This window comes from Tyto alba, unplaced genomic scaffold, assembly GCF_018691265.1.
Source record: "Tyto alba isolate M040663 unplaced genomic scaffold, T.alba_DEE_v4.0 Super-Scaffold_46, whole genome shotgun sequence".
Classification (NCBI taxonomy): Eukaryota; Metazoa; Chordata; class Aves; order Strigiformes; family Tytonidae; genus Tyto; species Tyto alba.
In genome coordinates, this window is record NW_024881322.1 from 2,933,529 (window position 1) to 2,950,763 (window position 17,235).

Here is a 17,235-nt window from a genome sequence, read left to right on the forward strand (position 1 = left end):
ATTAATCTATCACTGAAAGTCATATTAGAAGTCTTGAGACAAGGACTGCTTCTTCCAGGCATGATTTGTGTCAGTGATTTTGCACATGGACCCAGCACAAAATGCCCAAAGCTCTTACCCCACTAAGAGCAAAAACTGACTCAGCACCCCTTCTATCTAAATATTTCCTTCCTTTCCTATTGGAAAAAGATTATTAGAAGTAGATACAAGAAATTACAAACAGCCAATGGATCAGTCCATACCTCACTATTTCCAGAACTTAGTTTAGCATCCTGAGAAATGGTGCTTGTCAGTAACTAGGAGAGTCTAGCTAATGGGCCAATGCTGTCTAACTAGAATAGTAACAAAAAATAAATAAAATGGCCATTTCTGCAAAGACAATTTAGCTTCTGCATTTGAAAGCAAGAGTAAGATGAATTGTGACACATTTTCATCCAAGATGTCTATTAAAGATGATATGGGCACAGCACACAGATAAACCACATCCTGAAGCAGGGTTAAACTAGGTTTCACATTTTAAAGCTGTGCTGGTAGTTTGCTGTTTCTCTATCTGGAGTGCTCATAGGTACCTTCTTTATATAAATATATATAATATATATATGCAGTTTCAGATTGACAAATGACAAACACAGCCTGTATTTACAAGGGTGTCATTTACTTCACTTTTTATTAAAATCACCAGCTACAAAATAGACATTTTGTACATACTAGTCCTTAACAGGCAACTATGAGAAAATTACATTAGTCCTGAAGTGAGACCATCATATTGCACACCTGGGATGTGATAAGGGGTTAGAAATAATAGAAAATACATGGAGATTAGATAAGGTACTCACATCACACTGGAAGGTTAACCTATACCTTTGAGGAAATCAGTGCACATGTTGATCAGAGACTTATTTTCTGCAAACATTAAAAAAGTTCCATTTTGCTCTAATTTAAAAATCGTATAGCCACTACTTCTACAGAAAGGAACTGTGTTCCTTCAGTGTGATACGTGCCATAAGTGTCGCGGTATCTGGAAACAGAGAAATGCACAAACAACATGAAAAGAAAGAAGACAGTAACGCTTTTTTTTGATAGCAATGGTGTCATGGAACATCACAGACCAAATTCTTTGCCGATGGAAGGTGGCAGAGCTCCCCCTGAATCAAAAATCAGGTACCTCACCAAGAATCTGGACCGTAATCTAAACATCCTGACACTGTGTTCTGTCTTTCCCTTCAAGGTCAAAAAAAGAGAAGGAGAAGGAGGGGTAACAGTCCTGTCCAGCTCAAGAAGCAACAGCAAAGTCACCCCATCCACCCAGCACCCCCTGTGTACTCTGCACTCCACCCGGAGCGGCTGGGAGGCTCAATAAGCCTTACGGGCCCTGAATTTCGTTAGGGGCTTTACAAGATTCTGGTAGCTGCTATAGCCAGAAGTACAAGGCAATAAATGATAAAGTTATCTGTGGGTATTACAGGGCAGAATCCAGGGGCAACATTGTGATGTTCATTTTTATATTAATATCAGTGTGGGGTTTGGCTTAAAGTCCAGTGGATCGCTAGAATAGCACAAGAATATTCTCTTCCAGGACCCTGTTAAAGGTATCTGCCAAGCGCCGCAGGGTGACTCTTGCTCCTATCCATTGCTCTGATGGTGTGACCTCCTTGGTTATCATGACCCTGCTAAACTTTCCACACCATCATCCCGAAGACTACAAGTAGGAATGTCACGCAATGTTGGATCCTAGTACAATGTAGGAAATGAAAAGAAGAAAGCATTGTGTTTAAAGACAGCTTTCAGCAGGAGAAAAACCATTATGACAGAAAGGTTCATATTGGTCAGTGCTACCTCAAATACAGAATAAGGAACAAACATCAAAACATTTAAGTTAAGTAGGTGTTGATTACACAGTAAAAGACATGGCTATTTCCATTAGCTTGCTGAAAGAACTTCACCCCGAGAAATATACTTCTATCTTTATAAAATGGATCGGTTTATAGAATAAAAAGAGACCAAAAGTATACCATAATTCTTAACACAGAGTTTAGAACTTAATTTTGCAACATATGATTAACCGAAAATGTTCAAGCTGTTCATATCCTAAAATCACAGGCAGGCCTTCTCTGATCACCATCACCTTAATTTCAGTGTCAAAATATAAATTATACACTGATAACATAAGACTGAGTCATCTCAAACCTACAGGAAAATACAGACAATGACAGATAAGTAATTTTGCTATATTCTTAACATATAGTCAACATGCATAAAAAATACTTATCTTTCAGGTAAATACATATTTTTTTCTCTGTTATAATTTTAAAGTGCATCTAAAAGCTGCTAAATAAATCTTTACACTTTAAAAATAGAGGAAGGTGAACAGCAGTTCAGAAATTATAGCTAACTCCTGTTAACAAAGAGGTAAGAAGTTCTAAGTCCTATTCCAATACCCTCAGCTCTGCTAAAGCGGTGGTGATATTTTGGGTGGGCAACGTTGGCAAACACTGACAGGACCCAATGATTGTATTTCACAGAATCACCAAGTCCTGTAGGTTGGAAGGGACCTTAATAGGTCATCTAGTTCAACCTGCTCAAAGCGGGGTCAGTATTGGTTGCTCGGGGCTTTGTGCAGGAGAATCCTGCAAACCTCCCGGGATGGTGACTGCACAACCCCAGCAAGCGCCGTTCTGCTGTCTGCTCGTGCTCCCACGGGCCGACAGAAAACCCGGGCAATCCACCTAGTTAGGGGCCTTGAGGAACTCTTCATTTAAGTTCACAATTTCCAGTCTTATCAGTGTAATTACCAACCAGGCCTCTACCCTTAAACACATACCAAACTAAAATATCGAGAGAGTAGACAGAGTATTAACTAGCTTTTTAAGGCTCACTGAGCTAAATCCACTCCTAAAAGTAACTTCAGAGGGGTACTGCTTGCCTATGTGAGTGACCAGTTTGAGCTACACTGTGCACAAGCACCCCGTAAACAGCTGCCCTCCCTGGGACGTAGACACCTCCCTCCTTGAGGAAACACTTCCCAGGATGGCAGTGGTGCTGCAAGCACCGGCCTGCCCCTGGCCACTCAGCCCCCATCAGCAAATACCTTCCTGTGAAGGGGTGTTCTACCTGCAAAGCTCCCAACATCACTCTGTAAAATGACAGTTTCCAAACTATACGTCCAAGCTTTATTACTACCTTTCACAAAACGGCACCGGGATGCTGCTGCCATCCTCTCTCTGTGAGTGTCACACGTGAGCAGCACCTGGTGCTGTGAGCTACAGCTACAAGTCCTTAGCAAGCAGTTCAATTTCGTCCAGCAAGAAGTCCATGTCCTCTCGACTAACGTGCGGGCTGATCACCACCTGGCGGAAGAAGTTGACTTTGTCCTGGTGAGGCTGGTACCCAAGCATCATGCTGCCCTTCTTCATCATCCTTTCTTTAATTATAGGAGCAACCTGAAAGTAGAGACAAAAAAAAAAAAAAAAAAAAAAAAAAAAAAAGGGTTGGTTTCACACTCAGAAATACAGCAGATTTGGGCAAGAACTGTATTTTGTGACTTCTGAGGTTTTTTTGAAGTGTCTGAGTTTGGCATTCCTTGCCGGCCCCAAGAAACATTAAAGCTGAGACCTGCAGGTTTAGAGGCGGACAGTGCACTGAGAGCCTCAGGTTCTGGGACTCCTGGAACAATCAGAGCAAGATCTAAAACCTTCCAAAAGCTTGCTGCTTTTCATCTGTGTCATCGGAAAGCCTGGGTTAAGGTCCCTAGTCTTCCTGATTTAGAACAAAGGTTTGAACTCAGGAAGAACATCAACTGCAGCTGGTAAAAGGCAGGGTTTCTCTCCTTGTGCTGACTAGGCTAAGCCTGACTATTCATTCTTGATGGCCCTTCTCCTGCCACATCTGCAAAGCCACTCTTCCTAGAGGACACTCTCCATTGAACCCCTGTGAAACTTAACCTGCCAATGCAATATTAAGGAAGAAGGCCTGATCCTGAAGCCCAAGATTTCATCTCTTAGATTTAAGGTGTAAGCAGCATTTGGCTACACCACTCTTGTGTCAACTGGGATGGAATCTCATAGGTGTCTCACTGCAGAAAAAAGAAACATGAGCAAGATTGGCAGAGTCAGGTCCTTAGAGCGGAACACTTGATCTCATCCCAGCAGGGCCATTATCCTTGTCCAGTTAATCCCGTGCTTAACTTTAAGCGTGTGAGTAGTTCTGCGTTCTCATGCTTGAAAACAGTCATAAGCTGAAATGCATTGCTGGATTAAGTACTCTATTCTTTGGAAGACACAATTCAACATAAATAAGTATTTTGACAGAAGTAATATTTCTAAAAATGTGTTGCATTTTAATATATTCATAATAACACTAATATATTTCACAACAGTGCGTTCCTTTTCTTCCTTTTGTGATGGTTTGACTTTGAGCTAAGCAAATACGTGTATGACCTAACCTTGGATTCTGCATTAATTTATTTCAGCTGTAAAAGTTAGTGCCAGAAATTACCACCTGATCTGCAAAAGAAAAATGATAATGCCAACCTTGCCTTAATAGCTTTATTTTCACATGGCACATTTTAGTAGGCAAGTCCCATATAATTTCCTTAGATAGAAGCAGCTAAGGTTTTCAACATTAACAGCTTAGCTTTCCCATATCTGCTTAGTGGTACATGTCTAAATTACCATTGTTTCAGAATGTAGACTGAATTCAGAGGAAGTGTGTTTATGGTTCTAACTTAATCTGCCTCTCTGAATTTGGTTAATCTTTGTGATAAAGCTACATGTTTTATTTAGCATTTGTTTTCTAAGCTATGAGAGTGGTGGAGTCAGCATTCTAACTGAAGTCCAGAGTGTGACATCAGTATAAATTATGCACATGAAAGCAAAGAATATCCTTTCAGAACGCAATGTGCAATCAGAATTTTGGTTTTCTGCATATTGCTGCAAGCAAAAAATTAGAAATTAGTTGCGAAAGTAGTTCTCATAAACGTTAGGGAAACAAGAAGGTAACAATGAGGTCAGGAACGCTCAGAATTACAGCACAAATGTGAAGAGGCATACTGTGATACCTTCAGTCACATTCAATAGCACCTTTTCCCATAAAATCCACAAAATCTAACGTGAAGCTCCAGGTGTGCCTCCTGCGTAAAGGTCCTAATTAAAGCTACCAATGAAATCACAATTCTGCTGTGTAGCTGCAATGCGTACATCATTTAGAAATAGAAGTCATCAAAAATACCCCTAAACCATCACCCACCTGGGCTGCTGTCTGCCTAGCAAAGGATTCAAGGATTCCTCAATTTTCTTGTTTTATAGCTCAGAATTACTTCAGACTAAGCTCGTTTAGTCCATGCTCAGGAAAAAATTAAACAAACACTGGAGTCCTGCTTGGATAGAGATGGTAGCTCTTTTGCATGAGACAGACTTCTTCATCCTGCAAAGTATGTTACTCAGCAAACAATGCTCTCTGCTTCAGATAAAATATTCCAAACTACATCCGAACAAACCACTGAACGCAGTACTGTGCAGTGCTAACATGAGGGCAAAATCTGGGTCTTGTAATTGTTCTTGCACATTTTCCAGTGGGTAGACTCTTGGTTGGGAACACTCCTGGTCATGCACACTGCTGTATGGACCTGCCACACATCTTCTCTGAAACAGTGGCATGATAAAAATTCTCCCACTTCTACAGTTTGCATGTGTTGCACCCTTGAAAAGCACACGAGGCTACTAAAGCTCTACAATTCCATTATTATTCAGGTCAGCTATGGCCTGAGATAGCAATGACACTGTGACAGTGCTCGGAAGACATCACACCCAGGAGGGATTGTGCTGGGCACCATGTACATACAGAAAAGAAAAAAATCCTCCACCCCGGTACTCGACAAGAACCCCCAAGCGACTTCTACTCATGGAATAAAGACACTACAAGTGCAAGGGGAGAGGTGAAATCTTCTTAATACACTTTCTCAAGCTCTTCTTTAAGATTCAAATCCCTATGGCAGCTTTTAGCCTTTATTGATGTTCCATCAGAATTATTTCATCTTTTGTATCACACTATCGATTCTCTTCATCTCAACACCCAGTGCTCCACAATCCATCATCCCAAAATGTGCAGTAGCACAAATGGAGAGCATGAAAGCAAAAACATTTAGAGCTTCAGTAATTTGAGGACTGTAAACATACTGCATTTCAATAGGTCTTCTCTCATTGAAAGGAAAGGTAGAAAAATCTCATTTTTATTATCTCATTTATTACCTCATTCATCCTACATGCTAATGAAGTTGTCCTCTTAATTTGAAGTGCATCCATCCCTTTTTGATAGCAAACCAAACACCTCCTACTTAAAAGAAACAACAAAAACCATAAAACTGTCTTATGAGCTTTAGACAGGATTATTTTGGGAAATGTTCTCCATCAAGCATTTCGCATGTTCTGCTTGCTAGCATGATGCAACAAAACTATCAGGGATCCTGCCCACAGAAAGCAGTAAAGAACAAATTATATGCACAAATGCTTACATACATGTCTCACAAAAGAACCGTTAAACGATACATGCATGCTAAGGCATGAACTTGAGGATCACAGGGTATGACTGCTAACTGAGAGTAAAGGCAGCTACCACTTTGCAGCAGAAAAAACAGACCTATAATGAACTAACTGCCTAGTGAGGAGTTCAATGAGTTTAATACCCACTGAAGTCAATGAGACCTGAGGATACTCAAATATCAGAAGGAGCTGCACAGCCCCATTCAGGATAGGCTCCTCGGAAAGCAATTTAGTGAGAGTGAGATTGCTTCACCAGTCCAATTATTTTACTACAGAACTTACTTCAAATTGTAAATCTAACTCTTCACGTTACCCGTCAGTGGAACAGTCTCAGAATTTTAAGTGTAATGTTTCCTAAAACTGAAGTCCTCTCCTTTGCTCCCTTCACCACTTCCTTCCCATCACCGGCCGCCCCTGCCAATTCACCCCGGAGATCACTGTTTCAGACGCTCACTTCAGCAGTGAATTAGCTATCAGACGTGCCCTTCTTCCACCGAGGAAGGTGGAGAGGAGGTGCAGCGCGTGGAAGGCAATCCTACAGCAGAGCTGCACACACTGCACCGCTCAGCCAGAGGCCCAGGGAACTGCTTTGCCTGAGGACTGGTGGGTGCACCGCAGTTTCCCCACGCAGACCTACCCAGAGGCTGTAACATCTCGTCCTTCCCTTACTTCTAATAGCAGAGGTTTTTAAACTAGAGCAGCAACGACACAGTGGTTTAGCTCCTTCTCCATTTACCTGAGCGACAGGATAATCTCTTCTCCGCCAGCGCTCAGCCACAATACAAGCAGAAAGTTTTAGCCCTAAAGTTTGAGCTGTTTCTATAAAGAGTCCAGACCACAGCTGACCCTCGTATATATTCACGTGGAAGATGCCAATGTTCCTTTCCAGCACGTACACAGGCACAGAGCAGTGTGATAAGCAGCCAGGACCAGCTCGGACACTACAGCTGAAGCATCCAGTGCAGATGGAGGACGAGAAAAGCAATCCATCTCCCTCTCCACATCTCAAGTATCCTTGAGATGAATGGATCCATACAATCGTACCACAGGGCAATACATTAAAAACCACTGTGTTCCCCCTAATTGACTTGCCAGTGGCATTCAGTGCAAGTTTCTCCAACGCTTCAAGAATTTCCACCACGCTCAGGCTGTGACCACGTAACACACTTCAGCAACCACCATTAAAGACTGATTCATCAGTAGAGTTGAGCACATTCTCAGCAAAAGAAGCATGTACCTAGTGTCTCCAAGAGCTAGCTCCCAAGTTTGGACACTTAAAATCCTTTCAGATCAGCTGAAACACTCATTTAAGATAATTTCTTCTTCCTGCTAGCAAGGCCTCTGAAACCATTCTCACAGTGGTCAACCTATGTAAGCCTAGTTCTTAAGATAAGAACAATTTCCTAGCACATGGGTTTCTTACGTAAAGTGAAATCTCCAGAGCAGCTCTGTTAAATAGGTGATTTTTCCCCCTGCATTATTCATAGCACAATATTATGCTTTGGAATTCATTCACTGTAAGCTGCCTCCTGCTGAACAGTATGGACATCTGTAATTAGAATTGGTTTGTAAAAGTTTATTCTAACTACCAAAAAAAAAAAAAAAAAAGATACTATCATAATAAGGTAACCAGGTGCCTAACTTTTTCAAATCGCACAATCCCATTAACTTCTAAAACACATACCCCACTATTATGAGCTTACAGTTCGAGTCTTACACTTAGTCCAAAATAGCTGATGCTTTTTGATGTCAAGGGACAGAAAAGAGTAATGTAGCTCTTTTGTTCCTATGAGGTAAATCCACTGAGCCTTCAACCTCAACTGTGCTAACGCTGCTGGCTATGGATAGCCAAATAAGTTGTCCTAAGGAGAAGCAGAATTTCCCAACAAATATGCTACCTTGTTCTTCTTGCTTAAATCAAGATATAAGCACCTATTGGTTTTAATTAGCTCCTTCCTTTTCTGCTCGAACGTTGCCCCTGACAAATGCAATTAACAGATGTCCTGACAGTGCAAGACAGCCCCAGTTGAACAACCGCAGAAGAGCTTGCTGATAATGGAAGACTATGTCCAACCTTGGTTATGAATTTCTTTCTCCATGCCCTTCCTTCATCTGTAAGGAACCTCCTTTTAGACCTAATCCAGTATTTTCAAACTGCCCCATCACAAATTATTTTCTATGCCTCTGACACCCTACCTCTGATACCGGAACGTTACTCGTACTGCAGTCACTCTCACATCCTCTAGTCATATTAGTCCAGCCATATCAGATGCTGACATATCGCAACAGCTTTTCCAAACTGTAGGCTAGAGGCTATACTCTTTAAAAGCAACAGTCTGTAATTTTGTATTTAATCACTAAGGCAACGGGAATGAGTCGTAAATTGATAACAATGCTGGGTAAAAATATTCTAAGCAATGAATTTACAAAAATATTTTGCTTCGGGGAAAAAAATAAATTGTGAATTTGACAAACAGCCTAAGTGAAAAGATAACCTTAGCCAGAAAAATAAAGAAATGAGAAAAGCCTAGAGGTTTTCTAAATTTTTAAAAGAAAAGTATTTAGAATATTTGTTTCAAAACCCTGTTTTCAATTTAAGTTTTAATTAAATTAGAAATTGACCCATTTTTATTGCAGCAAGTAGAAAAGGACTGAGGAAACCGAAACTAAGCAAATAGTTTCATTTTAGCTTGTCTGAAAAAAAACCCAACAATTCTTTCTGATCAACTAAAACCAAGAATTGCTTCCAGTTTCTTAATTCAATGGCCAAACCAAAAAATCCATTATTTGTGCAACCATAAATATGTGTGATCAAAAGTGATGACACTGCTTAACTGAAACGTCTGTAGAATTTTTGGCCCCCGGAAAAGACAGAAAGTATGAGAAAATTCACAGGACTGCCTGTTCTGTCAGCAAAATTTGGCTGGGAATCTCATGTGAACAGCTTCGAGTAGTATGGATGACTCTAAATGTGCTAGCCCAGCAAGTGCTACAAAGTCAGAATGGCAACTGCATTTTTTCCAAATCTTTTGGACCGTCCCCAGGTCACTGAGCATCTATGCAACATAAAGCTGAAGAGCTATTCCAGCTGCTGGCAACAGCGACTCACAGCCACCAGACCTCATTCTGCTTCTCCTAAAATTAATTTCAAAATTGCCACGGACTTCAACGGAAGCAGAATGCGATTATCTAAATTTCCTCCTTATATGTCTGCTTCAGGTGGCAGTTTGCAAACAGCCTTCAGCTTTTACTAGAGAAAGCCACATTTGCAGTAAATTGATAATCTTTCTGGGGATCCACAGAAGCAGGCTAGACAGTGTTGGGAGGACAGGAGCATATTAGCAGCTCAAACTATTTCTCTTCCTCAAGTACAGCCTTGGTGAAATTTTCTGAGGTACCAAATACAGCACTATAAATTGGCTGAAGATTCGTAGCTAGAAGACAAAAAAAGTCACCATTTTGACAAAATGGAAAGATCACATTGTCATGATTTCACAGAAATGGAAAACACATTTTGTGTTCTTGCTTCAATTATTCCTTGCAATGAAAACCAATTTTATACAGAACAGTCTCTCTCATCTGACCACAAAAATCTATTTAGCTACCCCAGAAGGGGCAAATTTTCATTTGGAAGTTCATGATTGTCACTTAAAAGGCAACTTAATAGCTATTCAAATTCTGACAAGTTATGCTTCCTGCTAGTTCAGATTCATATATATTCATAAGAAAACAACTATTGCACAGCAAATGCCACCAAAAAAGTAAACAAAACCCCAGTCCAGTCAAGTATTTGGACACAATTTCAAACTTTTACATATGGGCTATTAATTTCAGTAGGTCTTCACAATATTGTTTCCTATCTTGCTTAAATGATAGCACAGGGGTTGAAGTACTGGATACAGATTCAACAAATAGGACTGGTGCCTAAATCTGCCAGAAGCGGTTTGGACAAATCACTCCATCTCTTTTGGGTAACATGTTTCTTTTTCCCTTCACATGAGGCATATGACCTTTCCAGGCAGTGAAGTCTCTTTGTGTTCACACATCTATTGTAATCGGCCTTGATACCTCATGGGTGCTCTGTACGCTAGTATGATATATATTAAATAATTTTTGTGCCAAATAGGTCTCACAAACATCTGTCACAGTGTATTTGCTGCATTTCCCAGTGTGACTGCAGAAGATAACTTTGATATCAATGATACCAGTCAGTATTAAGCAAGAACAGTAGCTGGCATTTTAATATAGATCATTGGATGCAATACAAGCGAACGACACAGTTTTCTTGGTTGGTTGTAATCACAAAACTAGCTAAATACTATAAATATTTGGAAATAATAGTGCTTTCAACATAACACTGAGGAAGTATATCCTCCACTGTTAAATATCTTTTCTTGCCTTGTGCTGCAACATCAGTTGCTGGCTTTAAAACAACAGGCTTTTTCCCTTTTGGTGATAATTAAAAACAAACTCAGACCATTTGTCAGCTGTCACCCCAACTGGGACAATCGAAATACCAAATATTTGCACACCCAATCACAGCTTTGTTCCTGTAGCCAAGGCGCTCTGTAAAACCCAAACATGTTTTTCTTTTGTCTAGAATTTGTTCTGGGCCCACATCCCTAAACCACTAATAAATTATTGCCGTACACTATTGCGCCAGTGTTCCCCTTGTGCCACACCAGGCAACAAAAGGAGAAATAAGCGCATTTGTCAAAATAGCAGTAACCACTTCCACATTCTTCGGAGAAACTAACATATCAAAGGAGAACAGATGCTGCTATATTTTTGTCCCGATACCAACACTCTCCGTGCACCTTCAACTCAGGGCTGTGCAGTATGTCTACACTATTGTATTTTGCACATCATCTTCTCCCCCTTTGCTTTTTGCCAGACGACACATTAATGAACCCCACAAATCACTGAAAATGACCTGACTAATAGGAGATGGCGGGTTGGCTTCAGATTTTGATTGCCTTAAGTGACTTCTTTAGCCAGCCATTTATGCAACAAAAAATAGCCTTCAGACAAAGGCTTTTACATTTGTTACATTTTGTATTTGCCTCTGAAAAGGAGGAGGCAGAACAGACAGCACCCAGCACAGAATCAGCACTTACAAGATGTTTGTACATGTTTGACTTACAGCTAAAACATACACTGGGGAACAACACAGCTTTCCAGGTGCATGATCCCATATCACCTTCTGTCTGAGCACACGTCGCTTTTCAAGAAAATTCATGTGGACTTCTTATTATTTGTCTGTCATTTCTGTGATGCTTCATCAAGGTCTAATTAACAAGCCGTGTAGACATTAAGAAAACTCCAAAGGCTAGTACACAACATTATAGATGCAGTGCTCTGATCTGTTTAAGCAGTAGCAAGAGAGTTGAGCACTACTGTTTTTATAAAAATAATTGTTTTAAAAGCTTTCGTAGTGTACATGAGGTTCTTCTGTGCAACATTTTGTTAAGTGCCCATTTTAGTGAATAGGTTTTCCAGTCTTTCAACCCTGCCAAAGACAAGCTCCCTATCTCCAACCAGGATGAAAGGGTAGTTTGTTATCTTGAAAGCAAGACTAACTAATAAAAAATGTATCCTTTTAGATTTTATGCATAGGGATGAGTTTCTGTTCTACTCCACTGGGGGAAAAAAGAAATCACAGTGCAATGCGAATGCCTGGGGATGGGAGGAGCACTTTACAATAGGAAGATTTCGTTATACGGTGATACAAGTTCAAAAACTCAACACAATTCTTGTGCAGAAAAAGGAATGTTGCTTCAGAAACTTGGAATGATTCCCAACTGTTAAGATCTTATTTACCACTCGCACAAGTCAGCTTCAGGCATAAGGCAGCAGCACCTTCTGCACTTGCATTACAGTAAGGATTAAAGAATAGTAATATGGCCTTGTTCATATTCTTTAACCAGATCTACAGAAAAATTAGTACTTCAACAAAACTAGATGCATCCTGTGTCTTTTTTTTCTCCTTAAAAACATCATAATGACCTTCTCAGAGGCTGTTTACAATCTCTTGGGAGGGATGAGGCCACGGTGTCCACCCTGACTCAGACCACTACCACAAAAGCAAAGCTGCTGTCTGATCTGATCACCCAATTTCACAAAGAAAATGATCCCCTCTCCCCCTCCACCCAGTGAAATATAGGACCAATACCTGTCAGTTATTAGAATTGTTCTTCCTAACTGAGGCTCATTCATTTAAAACCCAATCTGGCCATGAAATAAAGGCCACCAAACCCTACCACACGGAGCCCTATCAAAGTCAACAACACTTCTCCCATGTACATCTTGTCCAAGGACAACGTTCATTCCAGCTCAGCCTTCCTCCTCTCCTCATCCGCTGTGAGCGTGTTTTGCTTTTTTTTTTTTTTTTTCATCCACAACTTAAATGCAACATATGTTACAAACCTCTGTGTTTAATTGCATAGACAATCGGGAAACAGAAAGAACAAAGCGGGATCCCTAGGGTTTCAAAATTTACAAACTTTCTTGCAGACTGACAGGGTGGAAAGTGAAGGGAAAATAACAATTTGCACTTAGAAGTATTTGTAAACTAGAGAACCAAAATACAGGTAATTATGGTTAATAAAAGGCTTAGCTAAATAAAACTATACTGCAGTCAATCCCTAGATAATTTAAGGGCAGTTGGAGGCGGAAGGCACACTGGGCTCAGAATTTATCATCTGTTTTGCAGAGATTTGTAACCTCAAAGGAATACATGGAATAAAATAGTTGCTAACCTTGGGCCCTACAGCCCTATAGACATGGCTCAGCATTCAGAGTCACAGATTAAATCCTCTAATCCCATACACTAAATTGCTTCAAGAACCTTATTCTTTCACCAGTCTAATCAGGTATTCACTCTAGACCATGGCAAACGCCACGATTTCCCTTAGTGACACAAGTACCTCTAAATCATATCAAAAAGGTAAAAATGGTACAATTAAAAGGAAAAGAATAGCAGGGTGAAAAACTTGTATGCTTTTGTCAGGTTTCCACACCAACATAGGTATAGGAGAGAGTGAGCAAGAACAATCTTTTGCTCTTTGAGAGCAGTTATGATCTACTATATAAAACTCATCCATTAAAGTCTGCTAAATTTCACTTCCTTCACTGAAAAAAATTCCTCAAAATTCAATAAATACAAATAATCTTCCTACAAAATAATAACGCCTCCGATTGATCACTGGCTCTGCAAGAGATTCTCCACATTAATCAACGTTCACCTACAGAAGTCTGCCACTGAGGTCACAAGGAGTTTTATAGCTGAATTCACCTGCAGTAGAGTTAGACTAACATGCGGTTTCTTATAACTCTATCAAATTTGAAAAGAAGGTCTAAATATCTGCTGAATGGATATCAATCTCAAGTATTTTCTACTGTTTTTAGAGGACTTCTTGTTAGTTGTAAGAAATTTTGTAAGATTTGCAGATATTTGCAACCATACTGACCCCTTTGGAGAGTAACAAGAAATTCCTTCCTTGCAGGCATGAAAAAGAAACATATTCCATCTCAATCCTCTCAAGATGCCTACAGTTAGAAAGGAACCTGTGCTTAAGCATCCGAAGAACAAAATGAAATCTGAAGTCCTAGAAAAAGCTTTGTACCTCAGTACACATGAAGGAACAGGATTTCCTCCCACCCACGCCCACAATTATTTTTGACACCACTCACAACATTACACAAAATATAAAGGCTACTTAATTGAGCAGATGATGCAAGATACACACTTTTTTTTCAGTGGCGTTACTAGTAATTGATTTTTTTCTGAACATTTTTGAAATTTCTTATCAAGCAACGGTAAGGAAGGGCAGATTTATGTAAAGAAACGACAAAGAGATTAGGATCGAACCCTTTTTAATTCTATTTGCAAATTCAATGTTTTCTTGCAATTTCTTAAAGAAGCACTTGATGCAACATGATAGAAGTGCAGCTCCCCTCTTCTCCTACTGAAGCTGGTGATTGGAAACAGAAGAGTGCTAACGTAATAAGTAGATACTAATTTAAGTGGAGGCAAGCTTAAGATTTATTGACCTGAGAACAAGAGGTCAATATTTATTCAGAGAACAATAAATCTTGATACTTGGTTCTAACAGATGTTAATCCAATGTATTACTAAATCCATCCCATTAAAGCTAATTAGATTGTGTGTCCTCATGAGCCTTGTTGCCAATAGTCATTAGTATTGCATGGGTCATAAATACTGTGCTTTGATAATTAAATCATAACATTTCAAATAAAATTAAATATCTGGGGATAGAAATACTTATTTTTCTCTACCATGACTATATTATTGTACATTTCACTGGGTTCTTCCTCCATGCTGCTGTACACCTTCCTTCTGTTCTTCTGCCAGGACCAACACAGCTAAGGAATCAAAAGCTCTGTTTGAATTACACCATTTTTTAAACTTTCTCATTTGTCTTAGAATTCTGATACTACTAAAGCCACATCTATCTACTATTCATGCACTAGGCAGGTAAGGAGCAGGGACACAAATCAATAAGTAGCTGCTGTCAGGGAAAAGAAAAAGGAGTCATACTCCTAAGTGTAAGTGAAAAATTCCTTCTATTTTGGTGTTTTACAGGGCTTTCCATCCCCACATTTCAAGGTACTTCATAGATAAAAGGAAATACTATCAGCTCCATCTTAATCTCTGGAAGGAACTGAGGCACAAAGAAAGGAAATATGACTGAGATCTTAATCACCACTCTATGCCAAAGGTAGGCATCACTCAGGTACATCATCTAGTGAGCAGGACAAGGTACTTTTAGTGCAAATTTGTCTGGCAGAACACACACAGACTTGCTGCCATTTGGGCCAAAGCGGTTTCCTCCCTGAAGGAACCCCAGCTGAGCTCAGTGTGGGTGAAGTGCAGGTGCCAGCCTCTCCAGAGGTTGGCACTCCCTGCACTCGCAGGGCACACCCCGGGCTGCTGACTGGTGTGAGCTTCACTGTCAGTGAAGACTTAGTGAGGACGTGAGGGATCACAGAAAATCAAATCCTGCTTGCTCTATCTTCTTTATGCCACACACATCAGTAATATAGGCTACAATTCCCAAGTTTCAGCTCCATATATTGACTTATATTGATCCTTGACAGTATTTTTCCATCGGGACTTACATCATTTAGAGACAGTAGTTGCTTATTTCTGCAAGAGTTTCACATACAAGGGGACTAATAGCTTGAGAGGAAGGGTTAGGTGCATTGAACTATACATCATGCGTTACACAGAGAGAGACATGGCCTCCAGCACTGAAGGTAAAACACGGAAAGTAGCATTCAACTCCCAGCATTTTGGCAGTCTTAAAGTTAGACATCTAGCCTAAGCTAGTCATCTAGGCTTTGCCACTAATTAATAGAGAAAAAGAGGCACCTCTGGAGAGTGATTCACTTCATCCTAGAGCAGGTATGTAAGATAGATGGGCTCAATTTGGAAAAGCTTCTCTCCTCCATGGGTTTCAGTGGAAAAGCTCTACCTAAGTTCCAGATGACTAAAACAAGGTAACACAAAGTCTATGCAGAGAGTTCACCTTAAATTAAAAATAGCTAAAATCCACATTCCTCTGCTGTTTCTAGGCTATGGAACTGCTGGACAAGCCCAAGCGCTGCAACGGTCCCAGTGCAGAGGGAGATATTCAAAGTACAAGCAGAATCAAGGGGAACCAAGTGCTCCTCTGGTGGCTGACACGGTGAATGTGCATTAGGTGATGTGATTAAAGGCTACCCACAGAGAAGGCAAAGACCCAGCAAGGATCAGAGAAACAACAACAAGCAGAGGAACCCTAGTAAGCTGATCAGTGAAAGTGGAGCACATCACACTGACTATCAGAGGACGCTTACCCCTAGTGCAAAACCCACAAAGAGAAATAAATGAGAAACTCTCACAGGAATGCCAGGCAAGGGGTACAGTACTTACTATGGGATGCAGAGGGAAGAAGATTCTGGGACTGTAGAAAACAGTTTATGGGACGCTTAGGTGAAGGACCAAAGGTGTGAACAGAGAGAGGCCAAGAAGGATTGGGGAGGAACACGTGTGGGAAAACAGAGGGAAAAGAAGATAAACAAGGTAGCTGGATAGAAACAGATGGCTGGTCAGTACACTCACCTAGCTGAGCCCTGCACTTGATCACTGCAGACTATCCTTTATTCTTATTAAATCTTATTTCTTTCTTCCGTGTGGACGTGTGAACACTAGCGAACTTCAAGGTGGACAAGCCAGCTAGCAGGATAAGAGGTCTGAGTACCTGTAACCTGACAGCTCTGCAGACCAAGGGGCCAGCAAGTCGACAGACTCAATTTCTAAGACCAGCTACCAGAGAGACCATAATGTGCCTATATTAACCCCATAAGGTTGCAGTCCTTATCAGCTGAAGAGAAGCTGGTTGTTCATACTGTTCATGTCGGTGTGACTGTCATGTGTGTTTATGGGGGTGCCAGTAAAGACACTGATCTCTCTGTTGATCTGTGCTGCCAGCTGTGTGCCTATCGTGTTTTGTGTGTGTGTGGATGCATGCACGCACGAGTGCACCTACTAGAATACGTGTACTCACTGGACCTGGGGACAAGGAACCACAGTGGCCTCATGCCTATTGGGCTAGAAAAGGAGAAACACTCCTGGGTGTTTCTCCTTCTGACACTGTACTGAAGTGCCACTGCTCTGAAGTCTTTTCTGCGGTTG

General features: G+C 40.6%; 1 protein-coding gene across 2 annotated transcripts in view; it reads right to left on the reverse strand.

Moving 5' to 3' along the window:
* Window positions 1–634: 634 nt before the first annotated feature.
* Window positions 635–17,235, reverse strand: part of GADL1 (glutamate decarboxylase like 1) — an 86,919-nt gene continuing 70,318 nt past the window's right edge. For both annotated transcript variants that reach the window (XM_042806532.1, XM_042806531.1), the window contains one exon: window positions 635–3,440. In XM_042806532.1, the coding sequence (XP_042662466.1) occupies window positions 3,267–3,440 (174 nt within the window). In that variant the 3' untranslated portion in view covers window positions 635–3,266. The remainder of the gene's footprint in view (window positions 3,441–17,235) is intronic.